General features: G+C 37.4%; 1 protein-coding gene across 2 annotated transcripts in view; it reads right to left on the reverse strand.

Moving 5' to 3' along the window:
- The window catches only part of TMEM117 (transmembrane protein 117), a 475,005-nt gene that overhangs the window by 213,763 nt on the left and 239,371 nt on the right, over positions 1–21,871 (reverse strand). For both annotated transcript variants that reach the window (XM_045073000.1, XM_045073001.1), the window contains one exon: positions 18,719–18,818. In XM_045073000.1, coding sequence (XP_044928935.1) covers positions 18,719–18,818 — 100 coding nt within the window. The remainder of the gene's footprint in view (positions 1–18,718; positions 18,819–21,871) is intronic.

A 21,871-nucleotide genomic window follows, 5' to 3' on the forward strand; every position in this document is an offset into this window, starting at 1 on the left:
CAGCAAGAATAAGGAATAACTGAAACAGCACAACAAAGGAAAGAATGGAAACTAAATGATACCTAGTCATCATAATAGTTGTATCATATAACAAAAGCTTCCGTGTGCCAGGCATTTTTCTAAGTGCTCTGACTGCATTAACTCATTTAATCTATGTGCTTATTGAATGTTAACTACTAAGCATTGTGTAAGATGTGTCACGCACACATACACGTTTAGACTATCAGCCTACACAACTCTACTATTGATTTAATTTACAAAGCCACTATAAAGGAGACATTATCCCATTAGCTTCACTTTCTTTTTAAGGAAATGGGAGCAATAAAAATAATAATGATGGCTAGCATTTATGATAGCCTACCATAATCCACATTTCATGCTAAGTAATTCACAAAGAGGTAAGTAGAAACTCACTTACTAATACAGAAACCAAGTTTCAGGTCATATAATTCTTAAGTAACAGAACTGAAATTTGAACCCAGCTCTAGGCAAATTCAGTATCATTTTCATGGTAATTTTCACAATAAGTAAAAGATTAACTTACATTTTTGTTTATTCAGATAGGGACACATGCAACAAACTTCAGAAATGTTTTTACAACACATAGTTACAGTCACCAACTTCCAGGGACTAAGTAAGGTGCATTTATATTAAATATTAAGTAGGGAAAAAATCTATTTTTGGTGTTAAATATTGAAGTGTTACCCCATATCCATAATAATCCCATTACCCAATGGTAAACAATGCCTCTGTTTCTCCAACTATAAAATGGGAATAATAGAAAATACATCTAACTGCACTGGGTCTAAATAAATGAATAGATTAAAAACATTTAGAAAAGGTTTTGGCATGCGAGGTCAATAAATTTTATATATTAATGTTAATATGTCAGCCAAAATAATTTCTTTAAATTACCAATATTACTCAATTTTCACAACAGTATAATGAAATTCAACATTATTCAATAGTTGTTTTCCTAGAAAGTCATGTACAATTCAAACTTTTAAATAAAACCGATAGTATTCTTTCTTAAATAAGCTTCATAGATGGATTATTTTGCACAGTAACCAATCATTTCCTTTTAGTATTTGTTTTTTAAAACAAAATTTTTGAGGAGCATCTGGGTGGTTCAGTCAATTAAGCGTCTGCCTTCAACTCAGGTCATGGTCTCAGGGCCTGGGATGGAGCTTCTCCTTCCCATCATTGGGACACTCTGCTCAGCAGAGAGCCTGCTTCTCCCTCTCCTTCTGTTCCTCCCCTAAACTCATGCTCTCTTTCTTTCTCAAATAAAGTCTTTTAAAAATAAAAATTTTAAAAGGAGAGGGAAAAGTGGAAAAACCTGGATTTTTATATATACTTTTCTATATACGAATTATATAAATAAGTATATGTTTATGCATATATGTATTTCTAAACACATATGTAATTTACTGAATACACAAGCAAAGTAATTCAGATGCTCAGTAAATTGCCACTTAATTGATCTGGAGATTCAAAAGAGTTAACGCTGCTTACGAATGCGTGAGCCATCCTCCAGGGGGTAGCTTGGACATCTACACATTCTCCGTACTTATTTTTATCCTTGGAACACTCTTCCGGAAACGCCATGTTGTTTCCAGGTTAGTGGAAGGGTCCTGCTAATTTACAATCTGCCACTTCTCCCTGCCTTCCTTTAGCCAGGGCTTTGGTGCTTTCATCTGCTCTCTGATTTGCAACTAGGAGCCTGGGTGGAGAGAAGCATTACCCTAAATTGCTTCCATTTGTTTCTGTGCCCGCTCTGTCATTTCCACATCAGCACTTTGTTTCTCACCAGGCACCTGATAACTTCGATTCCTTTTTCAAGTTACTTTCAGTACCTCAAGAACCATCCCAATTAAGTTCATTATGTTGATGATTCCAACAACGCTACAAAGCAATTAATAACAATTTTGTCAGCGTTTTTACTCTGACCGCTATGTTCAGAGAGAACAGGAAATATATTTTAGGGTATCAAGTGCTAATTCACAGGCATGCAGAAATTATATGCCTCACAGTTTGACACCAAATCTTGTTATTATCTGGCTGCACATTACACCCATGAATTTCAAGCATGAGTGGGCAAAGCCTTCATTAAAAATTATGGACCCACACTTCAGGAAAAAAAAAAATGCTAACCTCAAAAGTAGGGCTGGCATGTGGTAAGCTTTCAAAAGCGCAGCTCTCTGTTTCAGCCTGATTAACCATTTGCACCTTTGCGTTTGTTTTGGAGAACAAAACCATCTGCAGTTGTTTTTTGTTTTGTTTTGTTTTGTTTTTTAAAATGTTTTAAAGAGTAAATAATATGATTGGACACTGCAGTCTGTTTTTCCTGCAAGTAAACAGAGCAAGAGCTAAAGTCCAAGAAGCTGGCAAAGGATGTTTCTCGAAGGGAAGGAAAAGGGAAGGCAGGGGGATGTTTAGGCAGTCACAGACATTGCATCGGAAAAGAAGCACTTAACTTTCTGGAGCTCTACAGGTACCAGCCTTCCATTACTCTAGCTACGGTATTTGGTGACGAACAATGATTTTCACTTGCCATTCTAATGCTCAAGTGTCATCCCAGGACCTACACAATTCCATCCAATTCTCACTCCATTCAGTGTTTTCCATTTACCCGCCCCCCCATCCCAATCATCCCAGTGACCACAGGATTTTTCTGCAGATCCCTCCCTCTGACTGGCACCAGCCGTCACACACGTCACACACATGCAATACTCCAGTCTCTCAGGCTGCTGGCATCTTGTATTATGCGACCCTTGGTCCTCCACACCACCTTTCTTCTCCACTTGCACATTAGCTACAATCTGTCAGCCAGCTGCACCACAGCGAGGGTGCCAAAGAGCAGGGCAGACACTGACAGCTATTGACAGCATGGTCAATGATCACTTTTCCTATTGTGTGGGATCTCTGTAATTGGCTTTTGGTAGGCCTTGTTACTTTTTTTAAAAGTTCCAAAATGCAATTTAATTTTTACAAGAACATTTCTAAGGTTTATTGTTTTCCATCTCTACTAAAACACCCTATACCCAACATTTAAAATGCAACAATATATGATTAATTTTTTTAGGATGCCATGGCAACCAAGGATTAAATTTGAATTTGAATAAAAGAACACAGCCTCCCTTAAAAATCTTCTCTTGGTTGGAAAGAATACTAATATAATTTTATGTGGAGTCTTGTCAAGAGCATTCAAGAAATGTCAGACTATATTTTTAGCCACAGAGTATGCCTAATCCCATAAGACTCTATCTCGCCTTTATGTTGACAAATGAACAGGACTGAAATATCAGGGATCTGAGCTTCTGTCAAGATCCACTTCACATCAAAAGTTGTTGTTCTTGTGCAGCTATTTTCTCAAACTTCCAAATTAAAATTTACATTTACCTTATCTTATGATTACCTGGGTTTGCTATTGAATTCCTTTGTTGTCGTACCTTAATTGACTCCAAGCTTTACTTTCATAGACAAGTCAATGAACTTGTGAAAACGCAGCAGGAAAAGCAGATGAGAGACTCCTGATAATTGTCATTGACTAGGAAAATGTCATCTTCACTCATCTGCTCCCAAGTCAGCATCCTGAATGCTGTCTTTAGCCCAAATTCTACCCCCTTCATGTTTTCCTGCATACAATCTATTTTAGAGAATAAAAAATTAGTCCTTCACCCACATCTGTCTCTTGGACTTTACTAAAATAAATAGGACTAAAAGCATCTGGTGAGAAAACTATTGAAATTCGGGTCTTATTTTTGCCTCAAATAGTGGTAGAGAAACTTTAATAATATTTGGAACTCAGTGTCCATCAGAAGGGAAAAATTTTGAGACAAAGTTGAACAGCATTTAAAAACTCAAATTTACCTACTTCGTGTCAAGATTTTAAGATTCAGCATTTTTCAACACTACTTTTTAGACATATTTTAGTAAATAGGTGCTATTATTTATACACTCAAGAAGGTCTAGTCATCTTTTGGGAAGCATAGTTGACATGTACGTTTTCCTTAAATAATACAACTTTTCATTGAGAATTCTTCTTACTTAACATAATTTTTCATCACTTAACATATAAGCAGTGAAAATTCTGGCAAATGACATAACATTAACATCAGGGATATTTATAATTTAGAGTGACCTACTTAAAACTGACCTCATTTAAAAAAAAAAAAAAAAGCCTCATTTAAAAAAAAAAAAAAACAACCTCACCTAAAGAGTTTGCTATGAAAAATAGTGAATATAAAATCTTGGTGTTAGTTCATATTTATGTGGGAATGACAGCATAATGAAAATAAAAAGATGTTAAAATTAGTAAAAATTCTTCATTCAGAAAATGCAAATGGCAAACTGTATTTTAAGATGTTCCCATTTATGCAACACTGTAATTTTTTAAATTAAGTAACACTAACAATATTAATAGTCATAATTACACATGCTCTATCTTTTATCTCACAGCAGTTCACAACCGTATTGTCTAAGTAGTAATTATGAAAAGTAAGCCACCCCCTGGGCGAATGGCAATACTTACTAACATTCAATGAGAGGGAAAGAATCCAGTTAAAGCACATGGAAAACTGGGGGAGAGGGACGCTTGCTGGTGGGAGGGATGGCTGGCTGGAAGGAAGTCTATGGAAATGACACTATATTCAAATAGGCAAAATGATAAGCCGTTCTCTGCATTATGAGCTAGAAGGAGGGGAGGACTTACTTGTCCGGATAATGGGAGAGGCATTTAACTGCATAATTAGAGCCCAGGCCCAGTCATAAAGCGGTCAGCTTTATAGCAAGGCTGGCATTCTTTCAGCGGAATCTGTTGTTAAGTATTAGAAGAAAGCCACAGTCAGATGCTCTGTAAGGAACCTAACGTAGGTTCTGGACTTGGCACTGGGGCCAAGGGAAACTTTACTGAACACTTGCCTGGCCCCGGTGCCGTGCGCAAGTCCTGCGGAAGCCAGGCCCCCTTTCATCCTTCTTTGCCTTCATTCCTGCTTCTTTTTGTGTGCAGTCTCCCAGCGCCAAAAGATTCCTCCCCGGGATTTGCCTTCAGCTTTGATACTGGATGCTTCTGACCCCATAACATACATCAAAATATTCCCAAGCTTAACTTCCTAAAACCACCTGAGAGAAATGGTCCCAAACTTGCCCGTGTATTAGAAGCTCTGTAAACCTTCCAAAAATTCCAACACCCAGGCTCCAAACAAGCCAGATGGGAGTCTGGCACAGTTGTTTGTGAACCTCCCTGGGTCATTCCAATGCAAAAACGAATTTGGGAACCTAGATATCCATCAAAAGAAGAATGGATAAAGAAGATGTGGTATACATATACAGTGGAATACTATGCAACCATCAAAAGAAAATAAATCATGACATTTGCAAAGACGTGGATGGAACTAGAGGGTAGTATGCTTAGCGAAATAAATCAATCAGAGAAAGACAATTGTCATATGATCTCCCTGATATGACGAATTTGAGAGGCAATGTGGGGGGGGGGTTAGGGGGTAGGGAAGTAAAAAATGAAACAAGATGGGATCAGGAGGGAACCAAACCATAAGAGACTCTTAATGTCACAAAACAAACTGAGGGTTGCCAGGGAGGGAGGGGGGTCGGGAGAGGGTGGTGGGGTTATGGACATTGGGGAAGGGTATGTGCTATGGTGAGTGCTGTGAAGTGTGTAAACCTGGCAATTCACAGACCTGTACCCCTGGGGCTATTAATACATTATGTTAATAAATAATAAATAATTAAATAATTTAAAAAAACCAAATTTCGGGGGGAAATGCCTTATGAAATTCAGGAAAGCAAGTGGGGGAAACCCACTAAGTAATAAGTTTGGTTCATTGTGCCTATAAAGAAACTAAGAGCTCAATACACACTGGCGCTTTAATGATACTTATATTCGTTTAAGATTTCCACACACAGGGGCGCCTGGGTGGCTCCGTGGGTTAAGCCTCTGCCTTTGGCTCAGGTCATGATCTCAGGGTCCTGGGATCGAGCCCCTCATCAGGCTCTCTGCTCAGCGGGGAGCCTGCTTCCCCCTCTCTCTCTGCCTGTTTGTGATCTCTGTCAAATACATAAACAAAAAAATCTTTAAAAAAAAAAAAAAAAGATTTCCACACACGTGGTCATTAAGTCTTCATCCGCACATCATTTCCCGATGAAAAAGCACAGCCAGCCAGTCAGTCAACAAATACAGCATGAGTGTTAGGGCTCTCTGCACCCACGCTGGCTGTGGCCAACCTGCCTGCAATAACGAGCTCATCGTTAACACTCCAGAAAGTGTTATGAAAACAGGGTGAGGTGTTTTGGGTTTGTTTTTGGTTTTGGAGGGTTTTTGTGTGTGTGTGTTTTTTGTTTTGTTTTGTTTTTTGTTTTTTCCCCCTTGCGCTTTCTTTAACTGTTTGGGTGGAATACGGCCGAAGCGGAACAAGGACTCTGGTTGTCCTAACAGCTGTGATTAGAGCACGGGCTCCCCGGCGTGTCAGAGGTTGTAACAAACAGGGAGGACCAACCCTGCAGAGGACACACAGGTTTAGGAGGTGTGATGCAGATATTCCAGAACAGCAAGTGCCCCAGGTACGGTCCTCACACTGACCTTTCCACATTCCTGACCAGTGTCAGTGTCCAGCTGAATGCTCCCTGTTTATGAAGCATGAAAACACAGGACCAGTGAGCAGAGTTAGTGCTGAAAGTACAACCTATTTCACGTTCCTGGTATTTTTCTTTCTTTCTTTCTTTCTTTTTTTTTTTTTTTAATCAAATGAATCTGGATACCTCTTCATAGGGAATAGACTCTCTGATTCAACACAGCTGCCCCCTGCACCCCATATACACCTTTTATCTCAGGCCAGATGTTTCACACTTTTACTAGGCGGGTTTGGCCCTCAGGGCATTTGAATTTGCAACTCCAGTATTTATTATTTATGCCACTTGAACACAGAAAGCTACTGTCACTCATTAAAACCTCACAAAGATGACTTAGGCTGCTGAAAGCAATTTGGGAAGACATGAGTAGACCAAAGGATGTAGGACAGCAACTCCATACGGCTCAGCACGAGCCTCTGCCAGCCCGGTGAGTCTTGTGAGGGGCTGGTTGAGGCAAGGCCTGAAGGAGGTTCCCTCAGGAAGAGGAGGGTTACTTTAAATGCAATGATACTATAACCGTTTTTACCTTATTTAATGTGTCATAATGTTTATCTCTCATGTATCTGTTGTTATTCTGTAGGAGCTTGCTCTGTTATTTATTAAGTGAATAGATTTCATGGGTATGTGAGTGAGACCCTCAGAAGGATCCTGGACCTATAGGTCTGTAACTTTGTAGCGTCAAAATTGGGTAAAATATTAAAAAATGACAGAGACAGCTTACTTGATGAGTTGTATTATGTAGAAAATAAGTTTGTGGAAAAAAAAGTCATTTGAATGGAAGCAAAAAGATGGTATCTGAGGAAGTATCTGGACTAAAATCGTACTGAAATGAATTTGTACAATCTCCCATTTTAATAGAATATGCTATGAGCTTCAGAGGTCCTTTGAGACTAAAGAAAGTATTTTCTCAAAAATATTATGATCTCCAGACATAGTCAATTGGAAGTGTCAACATTTTCAGACAGATACCAATGACATTACCTTATAAGGCTAAAAACCTACAGTATATTAACAGGTACCAAGAATAATTAGTATGCTCGCTTTTTAAGTGTTCATAAAATCAAAATAATTTTTTAAAAAATTTGTTTTAATATACATGGATATATATTATTTTCATATTTTAGAAAAAAATGAATTTTAAATGGTCTTGAAAAAGATATTTTTATCTGTATCAATATAATAAAATCAATCTGATTAGTAAATAAATTTCAACAATTTTACAATTTTAATTATATTTAATCCTTTTTTAATACTCAGAAGAACTGAATAATAAACTCTTATCATAAACTGTAAGGTCACTATATAAACAAATATTCATTCAATGAATGAAGGAATGAGTTTCGATATCTAGCACCTACTTAGGCAGAAAATTTGTTCATTTTGCTAATTTTTTGCTGAAGCAAAATAAAAAGCATTTTTTAAAATCTACACTCAGATTTGCCAAAAATCCTCTATTGATTCTATCATCTCTAGTTGAAACTGAAAATGCCAAATAGAAATTAGGATAATTATAACACAAGTCAAAGAAAAAAGTAGTCAGAACTTGAAAATTATTAGGTTTCATTTTTCTTCAATAGCTACAGTTTCACGGTATCTTTTATGATGTATTTTAAAACCTTTATGAGAGGTGCTATTCTTTTCAGTGAAAACAGATGGCTTCTCTCCAGGTTCCCTATTTCATCTCAAGCGCCTGACTCATTTAGGCATTATTTCTCATATATCCTCTGCTTAGAAGTCAAGAACAATTTGGAATTTTTAAGTTGGCACATGCAGTGTCCTAACTTTCTTTCAGTGAGCTCTGGGCTAGAGTATTAAAAGAAACTACTGATGTGGACCTAGTCATCGGTTGTATTTGATATGTTTGGAAATGTCAAAGGCATCTATTTGATATTCTGCCTAGCTTTTCAGTGCCATTACCATCGTATGTTTGATTGACTACTTACCTTGTGCAATACACCATGTTCACCAAGCTACTAAAGACGTTCAGTGAGCAACTAGAGAGACTAGAGAAGGATACTGGAGGGAGCCAGGCCCAGGTCTGGGATAAACCTAACATATTTTGCCAGCCAGGGCAAAAAGGGAGTTTGTTTGTTTGTTTGTTTATTTGTTTTCCCAAATCAGCCTTCAGATATGTAAGCACAGAGAAGAATATATGCCAAACATGATTTTACTTAACCATTCATTATCAAAATATTGCCCCGCTCACTTAAATACTTCAATTTCTTGAAACATGATGTAATAATTTCCTTAAAGCAATGAAATGTAAGTACTAGGCGCTTCATTGCTATAAATTTCTTTTTGATGTTTATAGAACATTTAACTACAAATGCAACATACACTGTGAATATAAAAATCTTTACTGCTCTAAAAATCCTTGGGGCAAACAATTGCTAAAGGATAGCAATTTCATATAAACAAAACTTTGCGCTTAAATAACCAAGAACTGCACTCTCTTTTATTTATTTATTTGAGAGAGAGAGAGAGCGCGCGTGCGCAGAGGGAAAATGAAAGGGAGAAGCAGATTCCCCACTGAGCAGATGTAGGGCTTGATCCCAAGGACTGTGAGATCATGACCCGAGCCTAATGCAGACTCCTAACCAACTGAGCCACCCAGGTGTTCCTACAGTATCTCTCTTAATGATAGCATAATACAAAGCTATTCTTTTGTTTTCTTCTAGTCCCAGAAATAAGATGCTTTCAATTACCTATATTGGTCAAAAGCAAATAGGAATAAATAGCTGAGTTTTCTAAAATTTTAAAGTAACAGTTTGGCCGGGATGTGATGTACTATCACTTAGCACCTAAAAAGAGACACACTCCCCTTGCCCAAACTAATGACAAAATTCAACAAATTTTACTGACACACTGGGGGAAAAGTATGAAACAAACTCTCTGTCTATATTCCACATCTTATTAAGATCTGTGATTAAATATTCCTAAGAAGATTATTCAGCTTGGCAGGATACTATAGTAGTTGAAAACATTGAAGACTTTGGAAACTAACTGAAAACTTACACACATGCCCACGAACACACAGAAATAGCAATAGCCCACAAGAAGAGGCACTACATAAAAGTTTTTAAAAAATTATAAGGGAACTAATCCGACTACTTATAAAATCACTTTTACCAAAAAACAAAAAGTACATAGCTTCTTTTCTGAGATTCTAATCGATGCTGATATTAGCAAACAATATTCATTTCATTGTACAATGACTTCCAAAGGAAAAATAAATACCAATGTTTCCTGGCTTTTATTTAAACTTCAGGAAAATGATCAATGGTGCTTTAAAAGTGTTGAGTATTATGTTAGGAAAATCATAAAGAATGTGTGGACAACCCTTTTTTCCTCACCCGCCTCGAGGAAGTATAAACCAAGTAATAGAAATAAAGCATAATGGAACAGAAAGATGCTGAAACTGCATTGGGAATGGGAAAGATGAACAGGGAACGTGTCCTGCCTCTATGGGAACGTCTCTGTGAGTGATGGCCATCATGTCTTCCTATCTTACTGCAGTTCAATTCAGTACACTTCCATAGACGCCTTTCATGCTTAGAATAAAATAGTCCATAAATTTTTAATAAATGAATATAAATTACATATAATATACCTATAACATATTATGGAATTTCCTATAGACATTGAATTTAGAAGAGTTGGAGGAGAGCCCAAATTTGTGCTCCTATTCTTAAACATCTCTGTGCTACAACCTATTTCGCTCAGAAATTCTTTATTTCCTGCCAGAGTGTTAATACTTTAAAAATCCAAGGGTCCTGAAAATTAAAAGATTCTTGATCACCATTTGTGATGCTCTCTGAAAATAGGTTAGACTCTCCTGTCTTATTAATTTTTTAGTGAGAACTTATTATTTTGAAGGAACATGAAACACAATGCTAAAATATTTATAGAGACATTAAAATATTTATACGTGCAAAAGTAAAATGACCATATTTGGTTCTAAATTTTCTAATGGATAAAAAGGAAATATAAAAAATAATTCTCCTCTTATGCTGTCTGTTTCGATCAAATGGCCAAATGAACTGGCAATGATTTTTGACAGTTACAAATACTATTAAATCTACTGTCCTTTGGGTTTGTCTGTGTTGATGCCCTTCCCAGATTCTCTGCACTACTGGTACACTCCATTCCCCAAGAACATAACACCCACCCAGTGTACTAGGCCAAAGGGAGATTTTCTCTGCAACCATATTGACCACACCTTCCCTTGCCTCCTTACCCACCTCTCTCCTGCTTCTCTCATCTCCCTACAGGGTTCTCTGAAGCACTCTTCCTCAACAAATCTTGTGCCCCCAGATCTGTGATGCATGCTCTTTTATTGGGATTCTCATTCAGCACAGAATCTTTCTAGATAGAATAAATTATGACCTCATTAAATTATTGATCCAGTTTATGCTTGCACTATACAAAATAATGAAATGAAAACTATAGACTTATCAAATATGTGGTTAACCAATCATAGAGATAACTGAGGTCATGAACTAGCTCCAACAAACAGGCAGAGAAAAAGAGCAAATGATAAAAACTCAGAGTAATGTCAAGTTCTTGAGTCCAGCTCCAGTGGTTAAATATCTCATTTGTGTCCTTCTGTTTGTCATATATACTTGCTCAATGAGTTTGCTAACTCTGATCCTTCTAGTCTGTCTATCATGGTATAAATCCTTTTCCATTATTTAAATTCAGCAGAGCTTTTATTGCTACCTTATTTCAGATACTAAATCAATTCAATTGTGCTTTTTACTCCGCCATTTTGATATAAGTGGAAGAGAAATAATTAGAAAACTGGCATTGATCATAATATGAATTGCCAAGCTCAATTCCAGACAGAAAAATAAGCTAGATATGATGTCAGTTATACTATAAACTATTGTTCACTGACAATGTTCACATCTGCACAGCAGTCCACAAAATAAGGGAAGGTGTATAATAGACAATATTAAACTAAATAAACTATTATTAATTTGGTGATATGAAAATAACAGAGATAATCACAACCCTACCATAGTGAGCATGAAATAGTAATAAAAAATAAGCAATGAGCACAGGACACCAACACAAACTCTTGCCAGATTTTAAGTTAGTATGTATATATAATTTAAAATGTTATTTCATATTTTCTAACTTTAAGTCAGAAGGAATATTTTACTCTCAGAGCTGCAGAAACATTCTCTCCCTCTATTCTATTCCAGATTTATAAATAAATACTAATTCAGGAGTAGAAATTATTCTCAAGCATACACTATTCTTTAATTTTTCTGCCTCTGTCCACTGAAGTCTAACCAATTTCTGTCTTATGTGGTAATGGCTCTCTGCTTAAGTGGCTGAAGGGATATATCTCAACCTAGCTTCCTTCCATCCCCAGAGCCAGGAGCAAAACTATACCACTGACAGCAGTTATGACCACTAAGGAACCCTCTGGCAAGATCTCTGGAACTCCATCTTCATGTTATCTACGAACACCCTTTAGACCCAAAGAATACATCATAATTTGGGGATAATGACGCTAACAATCTATTACTTCCATCCAAGGGTGTTTATAAGCATATGTCCTCCTGGCTATGGAAATAGGCTTAGCAAGCTTAGAGGGGCAGGGGCATGGGAAGACTCTGAACTATCTAGTTCTCCCTCCACCTTTTCAGCATTCTAGAGTGTCCATTTCATGACACTGGGTCACAAAAGGGAGCAAGAAGGAAACAAGAAAAAAGAAATGGAGCTTAATGCATATGTACTCTTAGGACCTCTTTATTCTTCAGTGAAGATTTCTAAAGCATCTATTTCACACCAGGTACTGTGGTGAGTGCCACAAGTGGTGCTGGAAGTTCCCTCAGGAAGTTTCCAATCAGCTTTACCTCTTAAATTAACAGTCTTTTGGAACAAAGGTAATAACAATATAAATATGAATTACACAATCTCTGAAGACATAGAAAACGTGTGAAAAATAGGAAGGCAAAATCAAAATCAAATATTTAGAGGGATCATACAGTATTTACACAGGAAACAGGCAAATTAAAATAGAAGGGTGAAATATATCTTTAAAAATGCTTTCTTTCTTGGGGCACCTAAGTGGCTCAGTGGGTTAAAGCCTCTGTCTTTGGCTCAGGTCATGGTCCCAGGGTTCTGGGGTCGAGCCCCGCATCGGGCTCTCTGCTCCGTGGGGAGCCTGCTTCTTCCTCTCTCTCTGCTTACCTCTATGCCTACTTATGATCTCTGTCAAGTAAATAAATAAAATCTTAAAAAAATGCTTTCTTTCTCTAAAAATTATATTCTTGAGAGATTCAATAGAGAAAATTAAGCAAATATTAAAATTTTATTTCTTGTTATAATCTACCAGGGCTATATTTTATCAATCTAAAGGCATTTCCACATGAACATATTGACTACATTTGTCTAGCTCTAATGGAACTCTGAATTTCAAAAAGGAAAAATAAAGTCTCTTAAAATCATACACAGTTTTTAAAGAAATGGTCACTATAAAAAATGTGAAAGAAAGGTAAATCCAACTGGCAAACAATGAAATTGTTTTTTTCTATGAATGACATCTCTTTATGGTGGAAGCTTAGCTAGTAGTAGCACACACACATGCACAGAAGTCCACAGATAATCCTTTCAAAAATATGTTGAGGCTAACTAAGATCCCATGAGTATTAGGATTTGATATATATCATATTTGGTTTTATGATGAAAAAATGCTTTATGACTTCAGTTTTTATCATATTATCATCATCTTTAGGTCACAATTCAACTTCACCTCATGTGTACCCTTCCTCCCCCACCCACAACCATGAACCTCAAACCCGGACTCTGATATCCCTATCACTATCATAAGCCAGGTTACCTTTTATAGCTGTAACAGAATAGCCACTAGAGCAGGAAGAAGCAGGAACTGGGGAAAAGGTATAGAGAGACAGGAAGTGATTTTTCCTTCTGATAGTAAATGAGAAGGAGAAGCAAACGCCATCTTGATGTCCTCAGCCTCACCTGTCATCTTAGACCTGAGTAGAGCCTGTGACCCCTTCTGAAGGAGGGATGGTAAAACGAGAGAAATGTGCTATGGGACGGGCCAACACCTCTGTTCCTTGTTCAATGACAGAGTGTGGGCAAATTTCATGACAGAGCTCTTCTCTGCTCCTGTCGACATGAATGGACAGCTCAGTGCTGAAGGATACCACCCACCACTTTAAGTATTACTTTTTACTAAGTTTTTTTTTTTAAAAATCTATTTGACAAAAAAAAGTAACTTTAACCCTGATAATGTTTTTTTTTTGTTTGTTTGTTTTTTGTTTTTTGGTCCTCTGCATGAAGCATCCCGCAGAGATAAGAATAGTCAGGATGGCCCAGGAAATTGAACCTAGTAGAGTCTGATGCTCTGTAGTGTGAGGGGCAAAGACAGTTGTGAGACTAGTTGAGATCAGCTATGCCTGGGGAATGTATCAATCCCAGTATGCCTTTTAAAACCATGGGGAAGTTCTGAACTATTTCCATAAAAGAAAAATTCTCCATTTCAGAAATACATTAAAAGGCACACTTTTATTGGAAATGTAAATAGTCACTTACTTTCCATGACAGTCACCTTCATCATTGATATTCACTTCATGATGAGAATTCTATAGACAAATGAAGGTCAAAGCTCCTCAGACTCCTCTCATGAGGAAAACTATTATTTTTTAAAATGTTATCAATGCACACATATGTAGACATATAAATATTTATATGGAAACTTACCACCTAGTCGGTGAATAAAAATGGGAATAGAAATGATGTGCTCTGGGAAGCCTCCCTGTGTGACTGTACTTTCAAATCAGAAGGGCACTGTGTTTCTTTTGCCATTTCTATCTCTGTGTCTAACAGGGAAAGGTCAATATTTCATATAACATAAGCAGCAAAGGACTTTGGATTGATTCTCTCTCCGTTTACAGAAAGAAAAACATGGGAGGCCCCAGAAGGTGAAGTGACTTAAGATCACACTGCTGGGTTAAACCTCAAACACAGTTTTCTTGATTCTTAGTCCTGTCCTACCTCGGTGGTACTGGAAGTATTGATCACAGTAATCTACAGCATTGAAAAAGGTAAAAAGTTACCAGGTTAGCTAGCAAAAATAGAAGGCATTACAGTAGTAGATTTAGGAAAAACTATGAAGGTCAGCCAGACCTCAGAGGGAGAGAAAAGCCACAGGTGAACTGTGGAATTATTTGTATTCTGCTAAGCCACAAGAGTAGGGCAGGTGAGTCCACAGTAGAAATCCAGTTAGAAAAGGTAAAGGTCTTTGGTCGAAGGTGCCCCAGGCGTTTTCCTCTCAAGGCTGTCCTAGAAATTGGACCCCACCTTATAATTCAAAAGAAAAAAAAAATCCCAATTAAAAAAATAAAACTAATAAATAGGGGCAGAGCCACATATGGTATTAGAAACACTGTCTTGAGGGAAAGTCTGGGGAGGGTTTAGATAGAATTGGGCCACAAACAAATAATGATGTCGTCACAGGAAAGAAAATAATTTCTGGATCAAATGGTGGACTTAAGCCTGAAAACTGTAGCGTAAGGTCCTAGGGCTTGCTGGTCTGGTACTTCTCCCCTGACTTTGATCAGGCGCAGAGTTGCATGGAAGTCAGGAAGTAATGGATCATATTGCCTTAGTGTGTTCTAACACGGGTGACTGGAGAAAACTCCAGACCTTGGTCTAGAAACTGGACCAAAGGCCCAGGATAAGCTGGGAAAAACATGAACAGCTGCAATAAAGCACTTATATCTCCCTCGCACTGCCAGCATCACGGGACCACATACTTCATCTTCATAGAAAACCTATAACATGGATAACAACTATTAGCCCCCTTAAAGAAATGTGCAAACTGGGGCTCAGTGGATTGCATTATTATTTGTGGAAGATCAAGCCAGATGTAACAAGGTCAGAGAATCCAAATTTCTAAATTCTCTTTCCCATTTTATTAAGCAGATTCACCATAAAATGCAGTAAAAAAGAATATCACAATCCCAGTTAGTGCAGAAATTTTTCAAAAGGTATCACATTATATTTCATGGAAATCACATGTTTAAAGTTTTCCTTCTACTTTCTCTTCTAAAAGGGAAATAGTTTTAGAAGGGACATAGTTTTCCTTCTAAATAGTTTTTCCCAATGGAAACAGAAATTTGTGACATGAGGCAGCCTGCTCTTAATATCTGGCTTTTTTTTTTTTTCTGAAGAATTTTTTGCATTTTTTTTAAATAAGCTCTGTGTCCAACATAAGGCTTAAACTCACAACCCTGAGATCAAAAGTCGCACGTACTACCTACTGAGTCAGCCATGTTCCCTGACGTTTGGTTTATTATCTAGTTGATTACAAATAAAATAAATCAGTTTTCAAAACTAGATTTTAAAGTTAATGGAATGGGATCCATTTGGTACTTTGTTCTATTAACATTCTAAAACTGAACAGGTATGGGAGGGGGCTCAAAAATGAGCTATAAAAACCCCTTGGTAGTTCCTTAATATTTTTAGAGGATGATCACAGTAGTAGCAGGAAAGATATAACTGTTTCCTGTCTCCTGAAAACATTTGTTCTAGGTAAGACACAAAAGTATCCACAGGTAAGACAAAGCTATCCACAGAAAGGGCAGTAACAGTTGCAACAATTGTTCCTTGGGACACTATTTATAGGGGCATGTCCCTGCAAGTCTTGTTTAGGTAGGGCACCCTCAGCTTTGGTAGGTCCTCTCATTTTCAAGTGAAGATGAATAACGCCAATTATGATTAACTACACCTATGAGAGGTGTCAACAAAGGTTAACATGTTCCATTTTTATGAGAGTTATGCTCTTTGTACTCTGAGATTCTCTTATAAACTCATAGGACCTAGAACTTTCAAGCTACATATTGTACTTCATTAATCCAATGGTTAAAACAGAGGTACGCATCTGTTAATGGACACATGGGTTACTCCCATATCTTGGCTATTATAAATAACACTGCAATAAACATAGAAGTGCATACATCTTTTTGAATGAGTGTTTTGGTTTTTTGGGGGTAAAGAAGACATGGCATGTATATACCATGGAATATTACTCAGCCATAAAAAAGAATAAAATCTTGTCATTTGCAAAAACATCAATGGACCTAGAGGATATAATGCTAAGCAAAGTAAGTCAGATAGAGAAAGACAAATCATAAGATTTCATTCACATGTGTAATTTAAGAAACAAAAAGAGACAAATAAAAACCCAGACCTTTAATACAGAGAACAAACTGAGGATTGATGGAGGTGATGTGGCGGGGGGCACTAAATGGGTGATGGACATTAAGGAGGGCACTTGTGATGAGCACTGGGTGTGAGATGTAAGTGATGAACAACTAAATTCTACTCCTGAAACTAATATATATATTTTTAAAGATTCTATTTATTTATTTGACAGTCTGATCACAAATAGGCAGAGAGGCAGAGAGAGAGGGAGAAGCAGGCTCCCTGCTGAGCAGAGAGCCTGAGGCAGGGCTCAATCCCAGGACCCTGAGATCATGATCTGAGCCAAAGGCAGAGGCTTTAACCCACTGAGCCACCCAGGCACCCCACTCCTGAAACTAAATTACACTGTATGTTAACTAACTCGAATTTAAATAAAAGCTTGAAATAAAAACAAAAGCAAACAAACAGACAAACAAGAAAGCAGACCCTTGGGACACCTGGGTGGCTCAGTTGGTTAAGCAGCTGCCTTCGGCTCAGGTCATGATCCCAGCGTCCTGGGATCGAGTCCCACATCGGGCTCCTTGCTCCACGGGGAGCCTGCTTCTCCCTCTGACTCTGCCTTCCACTCTGTCTGCCTGTGCTTGCTCTCGCTCTCCCTCTGAAAAATAAATAAATAAAATCTTTAAAAAAAAAAAAAAAAAAAAAAAAAAAAAAAAAAAGAAAGCAGACCCTTAAATACAGAGAAAGAATTGGTGGTTGCTGGAGGAGAGGTAGGTGGGTGGGTGGGGGGTGAAACAGACAAAGGAGATTAAGAATACATTTATCTTGATGAGCACTGAGAAATGTATAAAACTGTGGAGTCACTACATTGCACACCTGAAACTAATATAACACTGTGTTAACTATACCTGAATTTAAAAAATGCTTTAAAGATTTTACTTATTTGACACAGAGAGAGAGCGCAAGCAGGAGGAATGGCAGGCAGGGGAGAAGCAAGCTCCCCATTGAGCAGGGAGCCTGATGCAGGGCTCGATCCCAGGACACTGGAATCATGACCTGAGCTGAAGGCAGATGCTTAACCCACAGAGCCACCCCGGTGCCCCACCAAAAATGTTAAATGAAACAGGAAGTTACTCTCTTGGCAGATGAGCTCAGCATGAAATATGGTTTGTCTATTTGTTGTAGGCTTAAAATAATAAATACTAGCAATGCAAAGTTAATTTTGTAGGTTCAATGAGGAAAATAAATGTAGAAAACTATTTGAAAAGCCCTAACTACGCTTGTGGTGAGCATAGCATAACGTACAGAGATGATGATTCATTATATTGTATACCTGAAACTAATGTTAACTGGGTGTCACCAGTATTCAAATCAAAAAATTAAATAAAAATAAAACAATATGAATAAAATTGTAAAAGATGTGTTGTGAAAAAGAAATTTTTAAAAATAACAACAGCTGTTAAAAATCTTTCATATGGTCTTCTGAGACAGGCCAGACAATATTCCTTACCTGAAACTTGCACAGGTCAAAAACAACAATCTTCACAAAATTATTTAGAACATCACAAGGAAGTTTCTGTTAATGTCATTAATGTGTGTATGTTGGTATGCTCATATGTATACAGATAGATACACAGGTATTTATGTCATAAACAAATATTTCCTGGTGGGCAGCCATCATTAATATGATAATTGCATGAATTTTTCCCCCTAAGGTAAACAGATATTGCAAATAATCTCTAAATTTATCTGTACTCGTGAATTTATTCCACTCAAGAGAGAAGTAACTCTTTTACTCTAAACCCATCAAAAGCAGTGTCTATCCAACATTATGAACATTTTCTTCCATCAAATGTTTGAAATGGGTGAAGTCAAAATTTCTTACCATCCAGGCTGTGACAAAGTCCCCCATCCAGGTCCCTACTGCAGCTAATTTCATGAAACTTTCATTTCGGATGCCCATATAGTCTGTAATGATATATGCTCTGTGGAAACAAACACACAAGACATTGTCCAGACTGAGAGAGCCGTATCAAAGACTTCTGGTTCAACAACACGCAAAGGGACTTCCCCCCCTTTCAACATGCTCTCCTGCCTTTGTCGCATCACATATGCTTACAGATCTGAAAGGCTAGGAAGACTTCTGAGGGTGTCTGGGTCAGTTCCAATTAGATCTGAAGACTGACTGTGGCTATACCAATTACCAAGTGCATTTCATTTTCAAGTTGTAAGACTGACAACAGTTTTTGAAAAATCAAACAGAAATACTCAGTAACGGCATCATTTCATGCTCACTCAGGTATGCAGAGAGTGGAAACAATTCCTGTATCAGAGTAACTTGAAAGGGAAGAGAAAAGCTTGTTTTTCCTCCAGTTCTGTTGACTCAGAACCATTGAAGAGGTACTGGGACTAGGCTTTGGATATAATATTATACCTGAACGATGGTCAAAAAAATGTTCATTTGAGAAAATTTCCACACAATAAAGAAATGTAAAATTTCATTCAAAAACATGTGGTTTAAATTATTAAATACCAATAACCAGATTTAATATCATCTCTTTTTATGTCACAAATTCTTCTGCTTCATGGTCTTCATGACCCAAAGAGAGATTCAAAGGCACAATTGATCATTAAATACAAGAACAAGACTATGCTTATTCCATGTAATGTTCATTTCCTTTCCCTCATTTGATATTCAAGAAAATCCTAGTATTATTTTCTCATTGTACAATTTTTCCAGGAAAACTGGGATACAGGGAGATCACTTAAGTTGCCCAATCAATACCACATAACTAATGAATGGTAATTAGGAATCAAATTTCTTTCTCTCTTTCTCTCTCTCCAAGTATTTTTCACTCAAATTTTTTTACGTTGAATTTTGTTCCTTTTCTTAAACGTGATAACACCTGTACAATTTAGACTATTAGTTAACCTTGATTCTTCTTAGATCAATACAAAATTAATACAAATTTAGTATAAAATTTAATACAAAATACAGTTGAAAATGCTATGTTTGTTATTTAGTGAAACTACGAAGAAATACTTTTTTGAAGTCACTGAGAGGTAAATCATCCCAATTCAGTTGTTTTTTTCCTGGAGTTCTTTCTTATAGTTTTGTTATCCATAAAATAAACAAATATTTAAGTAGTTTAACTTACTAACAAAAATAAACTTATGAACTCTTAGAAAAATTTTTTTTGCACAAGCTTCATTCACCTACCTTAGAAGATCTTTATAAAAATCCTAAGCTCTCACCTCAAAATTCTGAGTCTCTATTCCATAGGTTTCCATAATAACTAAAATAATTATAGCTACCATAAACTGCTGGTTTACAACATTCCAGAGATCATTATAAGCACTTTTAAGTACAATGTCTCCAAGAGCTTTCATGTCAGTGCAATGAGATGTATCATTATTCCTGCTTCACAGATAAGGCATTGAGGCGTTGGAGAGTTTTTGCAATTTTCTCAAGGTCAAGCATCTAGTAAATGGAGAAGGCTTGAATCTAAATTTGATTGACTCCCAAATTCAGACACTTAACTACTATGCTCTCTATATCTTCTTCCTACAAGGGTTAGTGAGATATAAAAACATACAAACAAACACAAAGAATATCTACTTCCCAGTATTTTAGTAGACTATGAAGATGGAGAATTATTTCCTTTAAGGATAATTCATAACAGAATCAAGAGTAGCATGCAGAAGCTGCAGCTCATAAGAGCTACCCTCACGTATTGGACTCCCACCGAGCTCACCAATCTGAGTAGCCTCCATGTGAAAGCCCCTAAGTTAACTTGGACAGCTTGGTCTTACTCCCTTCAGTATCACTACTGGTGAACAGTTCTTGGGCAGTGAACTCAGCATACTTCAGAGTATTAGCTCTAGTAACTGTCCAGCTCTTTCAGTGACATTTTGAAGGATGTGTTCAATGACACATCCCCACCTGCCTACTTTGCCAATTAGTTCTGGAATACCTTGAGCTAGGATGGAAATTGCAGGGTACCGTCCTTGTGGTAACATAGATATGTCTAAAAGAAGACCTCATTCTCTAATTTCAGTACCTAAAAACAGGGATAAAATGGATAAGTTTGCAAGAGATTAATGATCCAGCCAAGAACAACTAAAACATATAAATAAAATACAGAAATTGCCCCTCAAAATTTGCTTAAAACAACCTGAGAGCTGATTAAGCCATAAGAACTAGAAAAAATTCAAGATACCAGACTGGAGGGAATTGTGGAAAAGTTAGTTCTATTTTCTCTGGGGACTTCAGCTGCATGCAATCTGCATGCAAGGCAAGCGGATGAGAATCTGGGCTTTGCCGGGGCAGGGGCTGTTTCAGCAAACTGGAGAGACAAACATTAGGAACTTAAGGAGCTGAGATCCTCATCTTCGAGGGGTGTGGAATGAAGCATGATACACAGCTGGGGTTACTTTCAAGACATTTGCCAAATTATGAATTATGTTTGGGGGGTGTGGGGGGCCAAGAGACTAAGCAGAGAGTCTCTGAGAAGCATAGCAGAAGTTTGGCAATTTCACCATGTTGAGAGGACTACTGATAATTTCAGAGCCCGCCAGAAGGAATGGCCCAAGAGAACACACAGAAGGGTAGGAAGCGAGAGAAAACCAGAGATGGATGGGTCCGTACTGAAACTGAATCAGTCCTTACCCACTCCATCCCATGACTGCATTAAGGTGATCAGCTTCTGTTCATCCCACCTAACAGAGGAAAGAATGAACATTTTCCAGAAGAATAAAATATCATCTAGATCCTCTACACATTCTTATATATACCAAACATCATTCAATGAAATATTACTAGGATGTCAAGAAACAGGGCCATACTACCAAAAATCAAGAGGAAAAACTGTCGCTCTCGGCCCGCAAGAACGACCCGCAGACGAGGTGAGTGGCAAACTTCTTTTATTACTAATACTAATGTACTAATGCTAATGGCGGCCGCGCCGCACCAAGCACTTACAGCAGTATTTATCCATGAAGTTCACCCGTTCTCGCCCCCCTATTTGGCCAATCATAA

This window comes from Mustela putorius, unplaced genomic scaffold (assembly GCF_011764305.1).
Source record: "Mustela putorius furo isolate JIRA1106 unplaced genomic scaffold, ASM1176430v1.1 tig00537227_pilon_pilon_pilon, whole genome shotgun sequence".
Lineage (NCBI taxonomy): Eukaryota > Metazoa > Chordata > Mammalia > Carnivora > Mustelidae > Mustela > Mustela putorius.